Source organism: Haliotis asinina, chromosome 9, assembly GCF_037392515.1.
Source record: "Haliotis asinina isolate JCU_RB_2024 chromosome 9, JCU_Hal_asi_v2, whole genome shotgun sequence".
Classification (NCBI taxonomy): Eukaryota; Metazoa; Mollusca; class Gastropoda; order Lepetellida; family Haliotidae; genus Haliotis; species Haliotis asinina.
In genome coordinates this window covers 51820052-51842099 of record NC_090288.1, presented here as the reverse complement: position 1 = coordinate 51842099, position 22048 = coordinate 51820052, and the positions used below count along the sequence as shown (strand labels likewise).

Here is a 22048-nt window from a genome sequence, read left to right as displayed (position 1 = left end):
AAGTGAATTATTTTTTATTTTGATATATTATTATGGTTAAAGAGTTTATTTCATTTCATGTTAATATCTGTTTAGATATTATTAGATATATTACATAGATATATCATTATTATGTTTGTTGTGGAATTTGATTTTGAAATTCCTAATAGCTTGTTTGTAAAATTCACAATGTTTTCTTTGTGATTAGTATTTTCTGATTGAGTTTTCCCAAACTAACGAGAATATGTGGATATTGATTTTGGATCAGTTCCCTGTCTTATCTAGCAAACATCTTGAATTTCTGTCAGCCAATAGATATGATTCATGGATATTCATAGCACTATTAATCATTTCATAGCAACAATCATATTTACTTCTTTGTCCTTATCTGTAATATTTACTTCAAACCAGGTATCATTTGTACAGCTTAACAGGGTAAGCAGAAAATCTTAATGTGCATTACTGACTTTCAATGTTGTTGATATCACATTAATTTCACCTGGTGCATTAAGCTGTTATACCACCGGTAAATCAACCCACACGAGTAACTACGAGTCTCGGACAGCTGGTGAGCACAGGTTCCGCCTTCGCAACAGACAATCATACAAATATGCTAGGAATGTTGAAATCAATAGCTTGAACATTGATTGACAGGTCTTCATTCGACATGCAATATTGAGTTGGTTAATGGAACAGCTCCGAGGCTGGGCATTTTGTTTCGACCTCTGTTGTGTGTGCTCAGAGATAATCCATAAATTAACGTAGTTTGTGAAGTGAATTATTAATAATGAATGTAAGTGGTCTGACAATCTCTTTATTCAAAGTATTACTGTGAAAACACACTCTGACACCTTCTCTGGCCATGGAATATTAATGTGACAACAGTATAAATATGAATCTGAATACACATAAAACCCTTTCAGAGAAAAATTGTACAAAAAACCCAATCACACAATTTATTCCCAATTTAGCATACTTCTAACATTTATACATCTGAAGAAACAAAATGACACATTATACACCTTTTGATCAATATACATTAATTCAAATATTTTAAAAGTCTTTATGTCAAATGAAATCAAACTAAAATCAAACCTTCTTTTTCTAATTTCACCTCAAGTATCTGGCAGAAGGACGTAAAAAAACCTATAGAATCATACTGTTTTATGCTATGCTGTTACCATGACAATTTTCCTGTCAAACTTTTACCGCCTGCATTTTAGCATAAAGATGTAAAACACTAAGGAATGATCTTGTTTTATCCTACTATTGTAATCATGGCAACTGACACGCAACTCATTGGTAACATTCGGCCCTTGCAGGTTGTTGTATGATTGAGGACAGTGGCATCTGTTGATAGGCGATAAAGCTGAGTTTTACATTTAACTGTACTTACACCAAGCTCATTCGGTTCTTTGAAACAATCTGTTTCGAAATGCAACACAACGAAAACGAAAATGCATGTCATGACAACCCCTAACATGGATGATTAATATTTTTATTCAACATGATAAAGTAACATGTCAGCTTATACTCAGAATTCATTATTATATCTTCACAACTTTAAACTAAGAACCAATAGCAAAATGGCAGTAGCTCTAAAATGGATACTACTGAAGTTTCTAAACAAAATCCACTTTACAATTCACATAATTTCTCTTTCAGAGTTCAGTCGTCGATATTGTCAATTTCAATAATGAACAAGATTAATCCTACTGAATTAAAGACATGTCAGATGTCAGTGCATCCAGATTCCAATGGCTCAAGGATCTGTCGTGATTGAAAGAATATTAAACAATTGACTTTTTTATTCAGTTAAGACCTTGGTTTAAATTAAAACATTGTTGTTTACATACTGGATATATGTCTTAGCATCTGTGGCAAAATATCCCAATCAACAGCTGAAATCTTGAGGTTAAAACAGTAGTCTATTCAAAATCTGTTTGAATGTTCAAATCATATGTTATCAACAGCTATCTGTAAGCTACCAACTAATCAATGAGTGAATCTTAGTACACATCAGTGAAGATATGGCTTAGAATATGTCTTCAACATATGCTTGCCATAAAGAAGGAACCATGCTTGTCAAAAGAAGCAGCAAATGGGTTCGGGAGGTAAGGCTCACTGATTTGTCTGATTCACGTCCTCAGTTCCCAATTGTGTAGATCAATGTTCGTGTTGTTATTCACTGTATTGTGATCCAGACTAGATCATTTTCAGACCATTGCCAAACAATTGGCCTATAGCTGAGTGTAGACTTTAGCAAACAAACAAATAAACACTAATTACATCATCTTGACCAACCTAGTCATCAGGATTTAATTTCCCATCATGCAGCAAAGTCTCTGTCAACATATCGTATGACCGATGGTGCCCATTTTCATGTTGTGTCGTGACATTTTCAAAACAAAGTTCAAACCTTGCAGCTCGGTACACGTTTTTACCACAGTGTAAAAAAAAACAGTCTCCAGAAGTCAATGATGTTCCCAGGCTGGTCGTCTCTGAACAGGTAGAACTGTTTGGGTCACTTAGTCAAGAGCCGATAAAAACAAACTAATCCGGGAGACAACACATCACCCTCGTCGTCAATGCCTCTACAAACATCGACAGTTGGCTCATTATGCTATGTCCAATGATTCATTACAGACATTTTGACAAAGAAATATTTTTTGCATCCGAAAGAAAATGTTCCTTGAAAATAAATAGAAAAGTTTTTGAAATGGTCTTTTCCTAAACATTTTAAAAAATAACTAGAAACACAAATAGCAAAAGAGTCTTGAATAGATCAATCTGAGAATGTGGGGAGTTCATGGGGAGAACATTTTCAGTGCAGAACGTTTTGACGAAACAGATTTAATTGCAGAGAGCTTATGCGTCTATCATAGGTATTCTTCATCAATATCTTGGTGAGAGACATCATACCACAGCTGAGCATTGAACCTGGATGTTAGGTGGAATGAGTGAACGCTTTGACCGCTCGGCTATTTAACAACTCAACGACCCCAACCCTTCAAATACTGGTATTAAATCTAAAAAGCAGCAGACAGACTGAATCATTCAAAAAATATCCTTGGCAAAATGTCTCTTGAACTTCATCTCTTTCAGTAAAAGAACTCATCACTGAATATTTTCTTTTTATGACGCTCAGGCAAAACAAGAACATTTGGTTATACCCAAACTTAATAATTCCTCACAATATGATCAAATACATTGTAATACATGTATACAACATATAGAAGTATGGAATTTCAGCGTTGAACTGTTTCAAACAGAAGTGTATGTCAGAATGATGGATGAAAGAATTAATTAATACCTCCTACCAACACAACAAATCCTTCGATACCACATGTGTCAGCTTTGACACAACAAAAATCATAGGGTCAAGAAATGTTAATGCTGAAACAAACACAAAAGACGCATCATCACACGACAAACGTCAGAAACATGATCCGTATATCAATACACAAGAGACAGTTCCATCATCACTGGTTTCCAGGAATTCTAACGCCATCCTTAGAACACCACCAGAATTCTTTGTTTGAAAGAGCTAATCCAAAAATCTAAACAAAATCCATTACAAAACCTACAACAAAAGACTTTCAAAGTCAACATTTGCAGACATATTTAATAACCATCACAATCTTTGCCAAAAACTGGACAGGCAAATCTAATAAACTCTCACAAATATTTATTCAAATCCTGCAAATGTTGTGCTGTGGATGGCTGGCATTTATACAACATGATACAGTTTCAGCCCAAAGAAACAGTCAGCATGAGTGTCATTTTTCAGTGGCCGAGCGGCAACATACAAACAGGTCACACCTTAATATATAAACGAGCCCCCAATTCACCGCTTTGAATGATCAAATGTAAAACCTTTGTTTTTCTTTAGGGATTAGCCCGAGTACCACGTCCCCTGCCCTCGCTCTTGTGCTGTTCCGCAAATAATGTCTACAGTCTCGACGTCTTACGGAAAATAAAGCCTTTCTTGGACTCCGCAGAATCTTCCGATCAAACAGCTAAATTTACACAAAACAAACTGAAGTTAATTCTGAGCTAACCACATCCATTTTGAGAAGTTGGGTGTGGTAGAGTTGAGTGGCCCCTCATGTAATTGGGGAAGAAACGTCACTGCTAATTCCTGACAAACTGAAAGGTGTTTTTGTTACGCAGCAATCAATTTACCTAATTTTGTTTGATGTACAAACATTTTGTTGATCTACCAGGGTGTGATTAGTTGTACATTCAAGGAAGTAACATTGTTATTGGCTGTAAGGAAAGCAGTCTCAGGAACAGCTAGAGGATTGAGGGATGTTGTACACTAGAACAAACACTGGTTGAAGGTAGAAGGCCTCAAGACAATTGGGACTATAGATATGATAATCAGCCAAAAGAAAAACCCATAAAGCAGACCTACCTCTCTCTAACCAAGACAGACAGACTATTCCCATATCACCTCCCTAGGCACTAGTAGAAGGTTAAGTTTTAGATGTTTCCACATTCAGAGTGAGGAAATGTTGAGATTCTGAAAGTTCCAGCAATATCACAACTGTGTGTGGTTGATGGGAACCAAAATCAACTGTCATTTGCTCGTCAACCAACAGACCTATTTTTCATTTTCATTTTTCGTTTCCCCACTATAATGTCTATTGAATATTTCTACAAGCAGCATAAAACTACATTCATTCACTCGCTGATGTAACAGCTTAATCAAAGCACTGTTCAGAACACAATGAACTGAAGCCACTCATGTTTCATTTTCTTCATTAGGTCCCCCAAACCAGGACATTTTTATTGGGTCAGGGTCAGCCAGAGACAAAACTAAAGAAATCCATCAAGACTCTACATGCATTTTGAACTAAACCTAACACAGGGAGCTTTCTCATGTCAGCAATATGAAACATCATGCTGCAAGCAATTCCGGCTCATTTCCAACAAGCCAGACTTAACAATTAATTTCCTGGCTCCCGGAATCCTGGTCTGCGGGGCAATAACACACAGTGATGTTGACATCAAGGCAACATGGAGGTCCCCTCTTGCAGCAAGACCTCAGGTATGAAGTCACTCAAACAGGTGATTAACCAAATTAGCTGAGGTCAGCTATAAGGTTATTGAGGTTCCTTTGCCTCATTAATATCTCCTGTGACACTTATTGATCAACAGATATGGCAGATACAACACAATTGGAGCATAGCCATAAATCTCAATAGGTATGTCATCAAACCGACTTGACATTTTTGATGGAGATCTTGGGGGAATTAAACAATATTTTATTTCATTGCTCTCGTGAATCAGTTTTTGAAAGATATGATTTACTCACACATACAAAGACAAACTGATTTCAAAGAAGTGATCTCTTGCTGATAAAATAACATGACAGATGATTACTTCAAAATACAATCCAGACGTCACTGTTCAATGACCTATTAGGTAAGCCATAGTACAGTCCAAAATGTACCTGAACATAACCCAATACCAAATTAATACCAAAAGAAACTGATTCATTATCATACTTTTTGCAGTGTTTCTAGAAATCCCTTTCTAGGGAAGATTCATGTTGTGTTCAATTCCAAAGTGATCATATGCATGCTTAACTTGTTATTCCCTACGATGCAATGCTCCAAACAAATATATACAGAAACACAACCAAACATACAGCATATTAATAATAATAACATCAAGATTGTCTCTTTATTGAGGGTTTTATCAAACATTTTGATAATTTCAAAGGGCCTCATTATAAATAAACAAGAAATTGGTATGTCACAGTTTGAACTGTCTAGCATATACCTCATGTTGCTAAATAGACTTACATCCAGTTTCTGAAATAAATATATTTTACAGATAAAAACATTTCTTAAACTATCTTGATAAAATCTAATAAAAGGAGCCCAGAGACTTAATTCATTTCTTGAAAATGCATCAATCCCAACTTGCTACATATCAGACTTGCACGAGACATATGGGATATATAAACTTGCACGGGACATATGAGATATACATAGACTTGAACGGGACATATGGGATATATAGACTTGCACGGGACATATAAGATATACATAGACTTGAACGGGAGATATGGGATATATAGACTTGCACGGGACATATGAGATATACATAGACTTGCACAGGACATATGGGATATATAGACTTGCACGGGACATATGGGACATACATGTTTCAGAGTCTGAATGTCAGTGTGGTTGCTAGGGCATAGGCTATCTTTTCATACATTTCTCTCAGTAGTTCTCACCTGACCCTGTTGTAAAGCTGAGCTGATCAGCTTTCTGTACAACATTTGCCATTTTTTGTAGCTGACAGAGAGTCTTGTTTGATGGTCCTGTGTTTTTATGAATGACAAATTATAAAATAGGCACATCTCTTAACATTCTGCGGTTGTTCTCCATACTGACATCACCAAGAGTTTGCTGAACAGACGTTGTGGCAGAACGGTTCGGGATTTGATGGACAATGATCCCAGAAACAAACCAGCACATGGCAGAAGTCTCAAGCAAAGTTCTCAGGAAAACCATGGGATATGTTTGCATAGTGGACAGAAAATAAAACTACAGAAATGTGCACTAATATGTATTTTTACTTTAACCAAAACTGAAAGTTTTTATGCTGAATACTACTGGTAGGACAACTTCCTAATGAATACAAAACTGAAAGTGTAATATTGAACACTACTCAGGTAGGACAACTTCTTAATGAAGACAAAACTGAAAGTGTAATATTGAACACTACTCAGGTAGGACAACTTCTCAATGGAGACAAAGCTGAAAGTGTAATATTGAACACTACTCAGGTAGGACAACTTCTTAATGAAGACAAAGCTGAAAGTGTAATATTGAATACTACTCAGGTAGGACAACTTCTCAATGAAGACAAAGGTGAAAGTGTAATATTGAACACTACTCAGGTAGGACAACTACTCAGGTAGGACAACTTCTCAATGAAGACAAAGCTGAAAGTGTAATATTGAACACTACTCAGGTAGGACAACTTCTCAATGAAGACAAAGGTGAAAGTGTAATATTGAATACTACTCAAGTAGGACAACTTCTCAATGAAGACAAAGGTGAAAGTGTAATATTGAACACTACTCAGGTAGGACAACTTCTCAATGAAGACAAAGGTGAAAGTGTAATATTGAACACTACTCAGGTAGGACAACTTCTCAATGAAGACAAAGGTGAAAGTGTAATATTGAACACTACTCAGGTAGGACAACTTCTCAATGAAGACAAAGGTGAAAGTTGTCATACTGGATAAAAGGACAACTCCTCAAGTAAAGCAAAGTTGAAAATGGTAAGATTGAATACTACTGGTGGTACAACTTCTCAAATAAGTCCGTCATGGTCTCTCAATACATAGAAAGACTGATAAAGACATCAGATTTGAAGAATGTGTAATGTGTGGCCTTAATCACAATGACTTTTTCCCCACATAAAATGAACAAGTATTCCAGTCAAGAGTTGAGACTATATTCACAGGGTTTAGTCCTAATCACCTTACAGGAACACCTAATGATCAAAACAAAATGTCACTCTGAGTAACCAAAGAGGATATTTCTATGGAGATACAGCTTTTTGTCACAAAACATGTATGTGTGACGTTTCAACATAGATGCTAACACTGTTTTCAAGCAGTGCTGTTCATAAAACATCAGTCTGACATACAAGTCTTATCTTAATTTTAATGGTTTCATGCCTCTCCTTTTAATACAAATTAAACCTGAATGTAATAACTGTTAGCCATGCTTTAATGTCCTTGCAAGCTATGGTCATAATTTGTGAGATCTTTTTCTGGATTTAGGACTGAGCACGACATTCCATTAAAATATTCCTAATGATCCCTGATAATTTCGGCCAATACATATCACATACACATATATCAAGCTTAACGTTCACAGCTATGTATCTTTAACTTTGACATGTTTTAGACCATGATTGTCACTGAATATCTTCTACTCCTGTCAAGGTAGTTCAGCTAACACTTATTCTGCATAGCATGTTCATTCGCCAAAAAGGAAGCTTGAAAAAAGAACCATCAATTATTTTGTTTCCACAGGTCATCCATTATACTGTTCCCATTCACAGTTCAAATATCTGCATATTCATTCATTATACAGAGTGAGACTGCAGCCATTACGGAGTGAAGGGGCTGGCTGCTATTGTCCAATCTGTATCCCTTAACACAGGTCTAATATTGTGTCGACAACATGCCCATGAACTTCAAACTGGTTAAACTAGTTTACTCAAATAACATGTGTAAAGTTTATTGCACAAATTCTTTGTGACAAATAAACGCATGCAGTTCTTTTGAATTTTTCAACAAGTATATATGTTGATCAGTATTTAGTATGCCAACACCTAAATACGACAATGGTTGCAGGTATTCGAGTGCTGTCTGATGTTTAACTTCTGTCCATCAATATGTACATTAAATACACATATATATGCCTAAGTAATTCAAAATCCTTTCAGAATTGAATACTTTCTGTAAGGCAGTCAGAACTACCCAATTGAATGAAAACTAAATGTATATCTGAATACATCAGGCCATACTGAATTAGATATATACTCATATGATGCTAACGACAGCACGATTTTCATCATTCCATACCCTATAGTTAAACTGTTATTGGTTGGTTGTTTAAGTCGCACACAGCAGTATTCCAACCATAGCATGTCAGTCTAAAAAACACTCAAACCTGGACCAGACAATCCAGTGATCAACAGCATGAGCATCGATCTACTTAATGGTGGTACAACCAATGTCAACCAATGCTTCATGTCTGACTATCCAATCCTGCTAGTCATCTCTTACGACAAGCATGGGTTGCTGAAAACAAATTCTAACTCGGATTTTCATGTGTCACTTACACTGTCATGCTATGTCATGCAATGACAGTTTAACTACCATACTATTAATAAACCAGATGGTCCTTAAATTTCTTTGTGTGTATGTACTTAATGAGAGCACATGATACAGGTGGAGTGAGTGAGTGAGTGAGTGAGTGAGTGAGTGAGTGAGTGAGTGAGTGAGTGAGTGAGTTATGCTGCTTTACACACTGTATCCATGTGGGGAATCAAACTCAGGTTTTCGGCATGGCTTTAACCACTAGGCTACCCAGGCATCCATGTTTTGTAGCGAGATGAGTAGGGATGAAAATCTAATGTATAAAATGTACTGGCCTGTTGGTTTCACACAGGAAACATCATACAGAGATCTTGACATTTTCATAAATCATTTTCACATGTTTAGCCAAGTTACAGTCCATTAACATTTTTCGCATAAGACATCCTAACACACTGACTCATGATATATTAGCTTAAAAGCAAGGAAAGCAAGAAGAGATGTAAGACATTTTCCACTTGTTAAGATCCACAAGTGTATATGGTTCACACAAACCCAGAAATCTGGGTGAGCTGGGATTTGAACCCATAACGACAGGGTTGGATCGTTGAAAAAAGTAGTCAATATTGTTACCACTGTTGAAAAGCAATTTCAGTGTTGTTATCACTGTTGAGAACCAATTTCAATATTGTTGTCACTGTTGATCACCATTTTCAAAATAGTTATCACTGTGTTGAAAACAGTCATATTCCATGTGATAACCAGTCAGTCCAAGATGTTTCCGAAACATCCCAGGAATGGGAACAAAGCTACTTATGTGTTCAAAATAATGTGATTCAGTTGACACAAAATTCATACTGTATACAATTTGCATGTCCATACTCTTCAGTTGCATGTCTATACACTTAAGTCTGTCCTGAAGCTTTCTTTTCTCGTTAACTTCCAGAGTAAAAGATGCCGTCTTGGATAACTCATTGAGCTGTACTGATGACCCCTGGAAAGAACGCAGTGCTTCTTACAACAGGCACTGCTTAAAAGCCAGGTAAAATCCTGATCAAGAAGCACTTTTGTCTTTGATGGCTTGAAAAACTGACATCACACAATATTATGTGAAAAGTTGTTTCTTTTGGGTCCCAGCCAGAAGCATGTCCAGCTGCATGTGCAACAAGGTATCTGATAAATATATCTTTCTTTCATGTCATTGATCATTAAGGAACCCACTTGCAGATAAAGCCATGGCTTCGACTCTGAGTATTTAAGGGTCTCAAAAGTCCAAGACCAAAATGTGTTTAGACGTACAAAGACTTCAAACCAAAGTCATGCATTAGCAAGAATTGGCAAATATGGTGTAAGGAAATACATTCATTTGAACATCCCTGCGAGAAACAGTTCAACTATGCTACAGCCATTCCTTGTCTCACCTCCAAACATTAGAGCCAACAATGTCGCCTGTTCAGTACGAGCGTTTAAAGCCCAGGTATGTGTCCACCTCCGCGGGAATTCCCACCCTCCATTATCTCAACATTTGTCTGTGCTGCAGAGTATTAAAGCATTCAACTTTCCCTGCATTGACTGGCTAAATGTACAGCTCCTCTAGAGTAGGACCTGGGCTGTATTTATATGTTCCTTCCTGGAAGTCGTAACAATTTTCAGCCTAATTCAAATTATGTAACACTCGCTGTGCTTGCTGTTGAATTTCACACTTTCCCTGTGTTGGATTGAACTTCGACTTAATTGTTAATCCAGCATGGTCAGATTTCCTGTTTCAGTCTGAACTGGTTTCTCAGGGGTTGTTTTGTTTTCAATTTGTCTGTCTAACTCAAGTGTGATTGGTTGATATTTGACTTCAAGTGAGAGAAATGCAAAGGGTAAACGTTGAATGGTGTCAATGAGCAGCTCAGTAACAGACTCCAAATATTCTGTAGCAAAAGTTGCAGGCATTTCTTTCAATGCCACCCAGAAATGCATTAAATAGATGCACTGACAGGCATCTAATCATGTGACATTGCTTCACGATTAGATAAAATATTTTGGATTATTTGGAATAAACCAGCTAAAAACAACTTCCTCTATCAGCAACCATATATAATGATATTACATATTTACATGGAGAACCAGTAGGAAACTTGTGTATTTCCCTAAAATTCTGTTCTTCAGGTACTGTAGACCTGAAATATTCTGCGATAGTTTATATTTTGCAAATTTTGCATTTCTCTTCCCCTAGGAAAAATATAATCGGCACAGTAATATCAACTCTTTCAATACCAGTCAACCAGATGCATTTACTTGTTCTAAAACGATTTCGCAATTGATATATATGGTTTCCCGATCTATTTCTCGATATCATTCAATATTTTTCTTTAGTGTGTTTTATTTTCTTCAATTTTAATAGGAAATGAGTTCTCTTTTATTTTCTGAAGACCCCTTGATGGTAGTAAAATATTAGTTTCCGTCTGTTTTCTTTATCTTCATATATACAGTAATCTTTCTGTTGTTGTCATAACTGTACCCCTTGATGCCAATTGTCATTTTGTAGTTGTCAGGACAGTAGCAATTGATGCCAGTTGCCATTTTCTAGTTGTTGTGAAAGTAGCACTTGATGTCAGTCATCTTTCTATTTTTGTCATAAACAGTAGAACCCGATGTCAATCACCTCTACGTAGTTGTCATGACAGTAGTATTTGCATAATATACAAGCACTGACAAAGACAGGAAGGACTTGATAGCAATGTGTGTGATGACTTACCTCCTCTGATATTGACGATGTGCGGATGCTTGAGACTGGATAGGATGCCGATCTCACGACGGATGCGGTTGAGGTCTGTCTCATCATGGATCTTCGTTTTCTTGATGTACTTGATAGCAACCTGCAACATCAACATGCATAATTACAACTGATGAATAATGATTAAATAGTAACTGTATATCACAAAGCGTGAGTGAGTGAGTGAGTGAGTGAGTGAGTGAGTGAGTGGGTGAGTGAGTGGGTGAGTGAGTGGGTGGGTGAGTGGGCGAGTGAGAGAGAGAGAGAGAGAGAGAGAGAGAGAGAGAGAGAGAGATGCTGCTAATATTCGGACTGACATAACCTCTGTCAACACCTGTCATCTTCACTTTATCTTGATGTTACAGAAATTAATCTTCAAACAGCACTGAGAGAAAATATCTGTTGGTCCCTCTTCAAGTTCAAAAATATCATATATACGTATCAAGCACGTAAATGACATCTCAGCAAGAACAAAATGTTAAATTTGTTTTCAGTGTGTACCAAATTTGGGCTCAACATGAAATCATGATTGTCTAGAAACAAGGACAATGTTGGAAAAATAGGAAGCTTCAAGAACACATAGAATAAACACAATGCCACACCCATGTCACTCAATCTAAAACTCAATCTATCACACTGACAGAATTACACTGACAGTTCAGATTCACAGACATGTGACAAGAATTATTCACAGTTTCAATATTTCCATATTTATCTTCAAAATTATCACAACATAAGCAAGTGCCCTAGGGAAATATTGTATCTCAAAACAGAAGATTCTTCCCAAAACAGATTTTGTGATAAACATTTGAAAATGTGCACAAGGCACAAATATTCAAACTGATGACGCAGGTCAGTGCAAAACCTTTGTTCACAGATATCATGTGCACAAGTTGTCGGAAACTACTCTTGCACAAGAACAAACATGGAGAATACCAGAGAACCAGATTGACACAATACAAACACAGACCTAGTTGCGTCTTCCTGTCATTTACGGAAACTTAAAAAAAACACAATCAAAATTCTGAGGCCAAGTGCTACACATGTTGTGGTGCGTTTTTTCCCCATTCCATATTTAGCTTCGTCTTCCTGAATGCTCTGTAGAAGCAAGCAGTGTCGTCATTTCAGTTTGCATTTCCGTAAAAGACGGTGCTTATGAATGTCCCTTGTAGTAGGCCTGACTGATGAGGTATTCGAAATATTGGCATTCCAAATAGGAGATGAACTCCACTTGGGGAGTTAAGCACATGGATGTGTTTTACAAGCTGCCAGTATACATCAGTAATTATAAATATGTCTCGAATCTCCTTCTGGCAAATGAATTTCTGTTTCACACAGTTTGATTAAATACTATGACACTGCGAATGCCAGGAAGTTCCACAACATCTCTTGGTGTCTTCAAAAAGTACAGGAAAAAGGTTGACAAGAAGGGTTTTTAGGTAAATAGCTGCTAAAAAATTGCTGATAAAGCAGTGTGACTATTTTTCGGGTCTTAATAGGCTCAAGATACTTTGTTGATGCATTGTGCATTCGTTCACATTAGGTATTCAGAGTTTCTTGTATAGATAGATATTTATTTATTTATTTATTGTATCTTTCAAGAGTCTGTTTGAGTCTGTAGAGAATTTAGAAGTCAATGATGACTAACTTTTAGAATAATTTAATCAACGTTTTAGTACCATATGTCTATTCTTGCTACAAATAACCGGGTATACTCATTCAAACTGAACAATCGTATTGATGAAATACAAGTTTGATTGTAACATTCTTGCTAAGATGATGCAAGTCCTCTGAGCCCTAAGATGCTGGCTGTATGACAACTATTTAAAGGGTCACCATTACCATGAGAGGGTAATGGTTGATGCATGTCACAGTATTGTAACTACCTGCTCATCCTGTCAATCACTGAACTGTCTGGTTCAGATTGGATTATTTACAGGCCACCATCATATAGTGCTATTATTTCTGGATGTGATGCTAAACAACAAACAGCAAACTACACTATATTGTCAAAGTGGTACACCATGTATATCATTTTAGTCTTTCCTAAAAAAAACCTTCTGTGACAAGGAAATATATAATTTGTGAAATAAAGATTATTCAACTGTCATTAACCTAGTTCTAATGACTATCAACCTTCTATACTCCAAATCCTTGGATCAGTGGTGAAAGATTTATATTGTACTCACTTGACTTTCTTTCCATAATGGTTGTCACTTATCAGTCAAGACTATAAACACTGATTGAGATAAAAGTATTTCAAACTTTACAAATTTTCCAAACATCCTTATCTTCTCTTTCCAAATGGACATCTCACAGTCATTTATGTTAATTCTTTTCCTGATACTTGTCAATTTCAATCAAGCATGAAATAAACCATTAATTCGGTCCATTAACAGCGGTACATTAACAACATGGGAATGCGGGATGACATTGATGCTATAGAAACATCCTATAAAACCATCCCTCATACAATAGTAGGTGTTGCTTTTCAATACCGAGCAAATATCTGATGACACTCTGAAGGAGCCACATCACTGAAAACAGACATTCGTATCTGTATCACTGTATCCAGTACATGTGAACCAGGTTTTAGATTTCATATCTAAGTGGTGATGTCATATGTAGGTATGGTATTAATCACAAGGACCCTATCTCTGAGAACCAGGTATACTTGCAATTGACAACAGTGTATTTCACCTGTGGTGAGATTGACGACAGCGTATTTCACCTGTCGTCAACACAAATCTTTGAATAGAAAAGGGCTCTTTATTTGCTTTGAATGAGAAAATCAATTTAGTCGGGACTAAGGCATATCTAATCAAGCAGCACTAATCTGTAACTTTGATAACAATAACTGTGAAATCTTCCAATGTTATTCAATAAGATAGAAAATAGTGTAACACAAAATACACTTACAGACAAAATTTATTTGTGGGATAAAGGTAATAATTACAGATAGTCCTTCCATGCGACCAAAGATCAGCTATAATCTCAGGCTCTCAAAAGAAACAGGAAAGCATTCTATGAAACATTTTAAGGAAGATATTTAAATTAATTCTGATGTGACGAGGAAACCTGCCAATCGACTTCTAATACAAATCTTCAGAGTGCCAAGATTGGGAATAAATATGATTGGTAGCTAGAAGATGGTGTCAGACAAGTAGTACTTGATACTGTCAAGTAACTGACATAATATCATCTTTTTTCTGAGTACAACTGACCATAACCCATTCCTATGATGCAACATCTAGTGGTTCTGTTACACTTCAGAAGATATCCAAACCTGTTAGACAGAAGATATCCAAACCTGTTAGACAGAAGATATCCAAACCTGTCTCAATTTGAGCAGCATCAAAGTACAGAAATGTAGAAAACTGAGAAGATGAAGAATTTAACTCTGTCTTTCCTCCAATGTTAATGAAACTGGTGTGAAATAATCTTACAATAGCATTCCCTGACGACCATGAGGTCAGGCTGTTAGCACTTCCAAATGCAGTCTACAAGGAAACGTCAACCTTGGGTTTATTGCTGTGGGTCCGAAGTGATGCTGTAGCCAAGGCTGGGGAATGTGAGATGTTTCTTCCATGTATATTCTCACTTTATTTCACAGTTTATTACCTTTTTCTGAATGTACACACCTAAGGTCCAATCAAAATCCAGGTTTCAAATTATCTCACCAATCGGTCAGGAGTGTGGTATAAGCAACATTCCCCTGAAGCCTGATGACAATATAGGGCACATAAAACTATATGCACACCTGCTAACTTTACAGTGGTTCAGCAACATAAAAAAGATAAAAAGCATTCCTACCAGGTTAATTTAAAATTAAGTGTAATCGGAACCACAAACTTAGTTTTATTGGATCTATCTAAACGTCGTATAACATACAAGAAAATGACACTATACAGGCATAAACTGTACACAAAATGATTGAGTGAGTGAGTTTTGCAGCCTTTAGCAATATACCAGCAAATATCATGCCCAGATGGCGGGGACACCAAACTGGACTTCATACATTGCACCCATGTGGGGAATCGAATCAGGTCTTCGGTGTTATGAGCAACTACCTTAACTACTAGGCTACCCTTATGTTACAGACTTGAGATCTGAGATCATTGTAAAGCTATTACAGTATAAGAGCATCCAGTACTATCATTGTGTGAGTTGATACCTGTGTCTCATACCATCGTGCTGGTATTGTATCAGTTGGTGTTTATCAGAGTATCAGCTGCTACAGGTCACTGTACCTGAATCAGTGTGACCCCTCAGTCTTGCAACCCTCTCCCATTAGCCCGATCCTTTGAGAAGAAATGGAGCATATAAAACCCACACACTGACTAAACATCTAGGATGTATCAAACGTATGTCAATCTGGCTTAAAAGACATACCAACTTGTGGCATATACAGTCATAATAGGCCATTAAAGTCGCCACTTGACAAATGTTTGTGATGGAGAGCTGGTGATTTGCTCGGCCACAAAGAAGTTACTCTCCCTTAAAGCTAACACAGACAAGGGGGGTGTTGGAAGGGGACCTGTTGGCTGTGGGAGGGATGTTTACCCCCAAGGCAATAAACAAACAAACAAACACTACCGACAGCTTCTTGATAAAATTAACAAGTTACGTGTCAATGTAATAATGAAAGGATACATTCTCGTTTATTCCTAATTACAAAATGGTTTCAAGCGATTTCTTTGATTTTCGTTAAATTATTCCTGAAATCATTTTTACAAAACTACAATAATGACCAGTCTTGTGCTGAAAATCAAACAATTTTAGCAGCCTCTAATTGAAACAACTACTGACGAGACTCCGAATCTTGAGCCGTGTTCTGAAACAATGGACTTTATTCATATCACCAGCATAGATTCTGTACACGAAAACTTTAAAATTGCCAACCAATCAGAGCACCTAGAAACAGAGAGATTTTTGCAAAATGGGAACATGATGAAATCTTCCTGCAAGGGCCATACATAAATGGTGATTGAGTATGGTTTTGCCAGCTTGTAGCAATATTCTGGCAATATCACAGGAGGGGGGACACTGGAAATGGGCTTCACACAGTCTACCCATGGGGGAAATCAATCCCAGGTCTTTGCCATGACGAGTGGATGCTTTAACCATTAGGCTACCACACAGTCACAATGTATAAAGTTATCTAAACTTGTTCTTCTGCGACATGGATGTCACCCAACTCATTCTCCTCAACCTCCTAAACTGTTTTTCAGCTATATTGATGCTAGCACTTACGACTGAAATTTGCAAATGATTCACCCAAAGACCAAAACAATTAACAAAGTACCATATTACAACCACATGACGACCACATGGGGAATGTCCTACAAAGCTATCAGTTCATGCTAAGATGATTGTAAGGATAAAACTCTAACTGAAGAAAGATTGGCTTTGTCCCCAAATGATCAAACCTCATGTACTTTAGCATCAACTGAAGACTGTCTTAGCACTGAGGTGACCACAAAGCCTGTACTTTAACATCGACTTTAACATCATGCTTAGCACAAAGATAATCATAACACCCACAATAACCTAAAACTGCCCTATGATAGTCTAACAGGTAAGACAATCATAAGACCATGCTTTTGACAACCACTTTAACAATTAACAACCAATTACTGCCCAATTCTTATCTCTGTCATATATCTACATATCTTTCAACTCAAGAATCTTAAACCATCTTTTTTGCCTACTTGTCATAAAACACCTCATGACCTTTTAACACCACCTCATACCTGAACCTTATTTGTTCAAAATCAAGTCCTTCACCTTACCCTACATTTAAGTCATCTTTTCAAAACCACATCTAAATGTTCAATCATTAATTTCATCCTGCACATCTGCTCAGCCAATAATTTCTACTACTTAAAATTCCATCAACATGACAACCAGATAACAACTAAACAGAAACTATGCATATTTTTTAAACGTTTTCCAACACCTAAACAACATACCTGTAATCAGTATTGTATTTCAAAGGCAACTGGGTGTAACGACACAGGTATGGCAATTCAAAGGTGTACTGCACTTGCCTTAATGATTATTGTTATAAACAATAGCTATCACATGTCAAACCAGCTTTCAGTGAGGTACTTGGTCATGCCAACCAAATTAGTATGCTATCGGCACTTAATCTCAACCATGTAACTGATGAAATTTGAAAGCTTTAGGTAGTTGTTAGGAATAATCTACAAGCTGAATTTCACAGCTGCTTGTAAGACGGACATTTTGTGAGGGGCGATAGTACAATGGAGCAATCATCCGATCTCCGCGCCCATATGGGAAAATCCGTTCAGCTTGGGTTACAGATATACCGAGATTATAATCTTCATTGCCTCGGCCTGTAGGATCACCATGTAACTGTATCTGAAAATTGGTTAAATGAAATCTCACAAAACAAATTTAATTTGGAAACTTTTATATATATATGGTTTTATAAAGATAAGGTAATAAAGAAGGCCTTCTGACGTGAAACTTTCACAGAATTATTATGTGAAGTTACTTTGTTTCTGTATTGACCAAAACCATATTTCCTCTGTAGACCTATATTCCCTATCTTCATAAACAGTTTGTGTCATTAATAATATTATCTGTCTTTTATCAAAGACAATTCATAACATTTATTTAAATTTACAGTTAAGGTACCTATAAAACTAGGCCGGTAATATGATTATGAATATTGTTTGAAAAGTCAATGTCAGCTACAATGAACAAGACACCATGAAGGTACACCACAAATAGGCTTCACATTTTGTACCCATGTTGGGAATTGGCAAAAGGGTCTTCAGCGTGACAAACAACACTTTAACCAGTAGACTACTCCATTGCCCTTCAACAACAGAACAAGGCTCTGGGTCCTGACCCAAGAAAATTAGGCGAGAAAATAATGCTTGTTCAACCTATTACATGATGTTTAAATGACAAGACACCTATAGAAAGAGAGAAGAAATCACATCACATCCCACCAGAACTTTAAAACTAAACCAAACACAATGTCTAACGAAACCAGCACGTGTGAATTACACACAGCACAGTCTATCGGTCACTTCCAAAGCTAGACCCCATCAAGATAAAAACATTCATGATTTGTCCTCTGTTTCAACACCTTTGTCCAGTAATCTGCCAACATCATGCTGAGCTGAAAGAGACCCATTGAAATCCCACAACCAGGGATTCTCTACCTGTGTTATTTGCACATATGGTACATGTACCCCCTGGGGTGTAGTGGTGTACTTGCTTATCGGGGAATCAGAGAGGCTTTACCTAATGAACCCCTGATAGACCTACTCAAATGCAGATCAAAGACCTATGACTGACCATGAACTCTACCAGTCCATGCCAACCTTCTGCAAACACACACATGAAACCTTTATCAAACATCACTGAAGGCAAAACAACACTGTGGGTTTACTTGCTGCATGAAGAGGAATTTCATTTTGCAAATCTCTTGTTTGTCATTTTAGAGTTTTGACAGAGCATAACTCATTGGCATACAGTGATGGAATTATATTTGGAATAATAAACGTTTGTGAGTGTTCTCTCCTTGGCACAATCGGAACCCATTTCTGCCAGAGGATATAATCACAGAAAAAATAATTCATCAAATATTAATACAGCAACATCCTCTTTAACAAAAACTATTTCAAATTCAAATACTGTACACACTGGGAAAAGTTATTGTTAGTAAATACAAATGTAATTAATAAAAGGCACTTCATAGAAGACAATAGTCTATCAAAAAAGCAAGTAAAACCAAATTGTTTGTACATCAATTAAGACCTCAGAATTATTCCAACTTTGACATTGATCTATAAATAATCTGGACCAGATAATTCAGTGACTGATATCAGAAACAACAATCAATGGTGTCCGGGTACGATGATACACAATGAACCAGGTCCCTCAACCAGGTCATCCAATTGATTCATTCACATTGTGACATACAGATAGGTTGTTAATGTTACATTCACAGCAAAGGTTGCTAAAAGTATATCTTAACCAAGAGTCCCCAAGGGAATAGGCTCTTCAAGAAGGGCCACCATATTAATCATCTCTTCAAGCTTCATTATGTAAGTGTCAACTGAGAAGTGTCAGCATCAAAAACCACCACAGATATCTTCAAGAAGCTCCTTCATCAGTCATTCCTCTATGATTCCGTCTCAACTCAGGTTGTATTAACCAAACATGGTAGCCTGTTACCATATGGAACACTCCCAGCCCAGGATGCCTTTGTCTAAGGCTGTTGGAACCAAACACAAGCAGTCTGATACCTATATCAACATCCACGCCCCATGCTGTGGCTGAATGAATGTGAAGGCTGTGATTGCTTCACAGACACGGGGCTTGATGTTGTACAGATAACACAAGTTGTTGCTACTCTGTCAGGTGGTCAGCATGACAGGATGGGTAGAGACTGTCAGGCTGCTGGAACAGATCCTCATGTGGCCTCTTTCCAGGGCAGATGAACAGAGGCTCATCTCCATCATAAGGATGTGATTATCTGATTGGCTCATGATAGTACTCAACTTGTTACATTGTACTTAATGTGTGATGGATGAAGGTGATGACCACGACAGCCATGATGGTGATGACGATGATGATAACGATGATGATGATGATGATGATGATGATGATGACGATGATGATGGTGGTGGTGGTGACAATGATGATGACAATGATGATGATGACGATGATGATGATGATGATGATGATGACGATGACGATGATGATGATGACGATGATGATGATGACGATGATGATGATGACGATGATGATGATGGTGGTGGTGGTGGTGACAATGATGATGACAATGATGATAGTGATGATTATGATAATAGTGACTTGCTGAATGCTCTGCACTCAAAATATATAAGCTGTATATTCAAAATCTTATCTACTTCTAATTCCAATACAGATTTTTGTCCATATAGGCATCTACGATCTGGTAACTTCACGTAGTAATGAAAGGAAGTGTAGTTTCTTAAATTTATATATTTGATGTTTTTTCATTGCCATCACAATGCTCCAGCACACTTTTCCTTCAACAGAGGTTCAAACCTTCATGAGTGAATTTCCCATCATCTTCAGCATTATCCCCTTATATGCAACAGCAGGACATTAAGCACTGACTCCTGCATTGTACAAAGGAACACAGATGCAAGTTTCCATAGAAAACCATTGTTTAAACCTTGCGGCTACCCATAGTTGATTTCTTGAAAGGAGATTACCATCAGGTAATTGTCACATGACTTTCTGTATTCAAGGAGCAAGGAATGCCTTGACAAAGAAACTAGACACTACAAATAATCACCTTGATGTTTCACAGGTCACTGCAAGCATGTGAAATGTAATGTTGGAGAATGAATTAATATCTCCTTAAAGGAAGCAAGTCATTTAAGGAATTCATAGTAATAAACTGTAAGTACTTTTCAACAGAGACTTCTGTAGGGCAAGCATAGCAACAGGCTATAGCCATTTGCCTTTTACAAACACTTATGGTGTCAGATCATTTCAATCGTTTCTCAATGGAGTAAAACCACAATGATAATAACATTCCACAGTCCAAACGCAATGTCTTAGAAGGAGGTCAGAGGAATTCTAATAGCCTGTGATGTTAAAGGATCAAGGGTAATGATAATTGGTCATTAAACTGACCATTAGGAATCAAAGGACCAAGTGAACCTTGAAAATCAAAGATGGCTGCCAGTCCACAAGATTATCCAATGAAGCTTGTGGGTGATCCATCATCGTTTGTTTAACAACAGGTTATGTAGTCCCTCAGGACCAGCAACACTGTCAAGGCAAGGTATTCAGGTGATAATCAATGCTTGTGATAGAGGTTGAGAGGTAAACATTGCTGAATACATCTCCCATCATGCAGTTCTGCATCAGTTGCAGGTTAGACAATTCCTCGTAACTGACCCAGTTTGAACCCAGCAACAGTGAACAACCAATGGGATGTTGAAGATTTTGTTGATTCAGACAGGACTGTAATGCTTTGTCAGCGAAAAGGGTTGTGAGCTGTGAAAATTAATTTTCCTTTTTGTTACTGATGTTTCTTTCTCATGTTTCCCAATCACTGTCTGCAAGTTTGGGACACTACATACATTACTGTATCCCATATTCAGCTCATAATGTGCCTTTTGAAATACAAGCACTATGACCAATCTGTTCTGTAACTCTATTAGCATCCCCCTAATAAGATGTCACATGTACTTGTCTATATTTTCTTGAGCATATTAAAGATTTTCAAAATAACTACGATGCATATTGAATACAACATGTGAACATGTAACTATCAAGGTATACTCTCCAATTTCATAATCATTTACGCAATGTTTGTTCACTAGTAATCCATCTTGGAAAAAGAATTTCATTTGTTGCATATTTTTTATGAGCTCTCTTCCCTACCCCTTACATAAATTA

The 22048-nt window shown here is 37.0% G+C and overlaps 1 protein-coding gene across 1 annotated transcript in view; it reads right to left on the bottom strand.

Moving 5' to 3' along the window:
- LOC137295802 (NUAK family SNF1-like kinase 1) overlaps positions 1-22048 on the bottom strand; it is a 72356-nt gene that overhangs the window by 32340 nt on the left and 17968 nt on the right. Inside the window, exon 2 of the mRNA XM_067827354.1 lies at positions 11588-11708. Coding sequence (XP_067683455.1) covers positions 11588-11708 — 121 coding nt within the window. The remainder of the gene's footprint in view (positions 1-11587; positions 11709-22048) is intronic.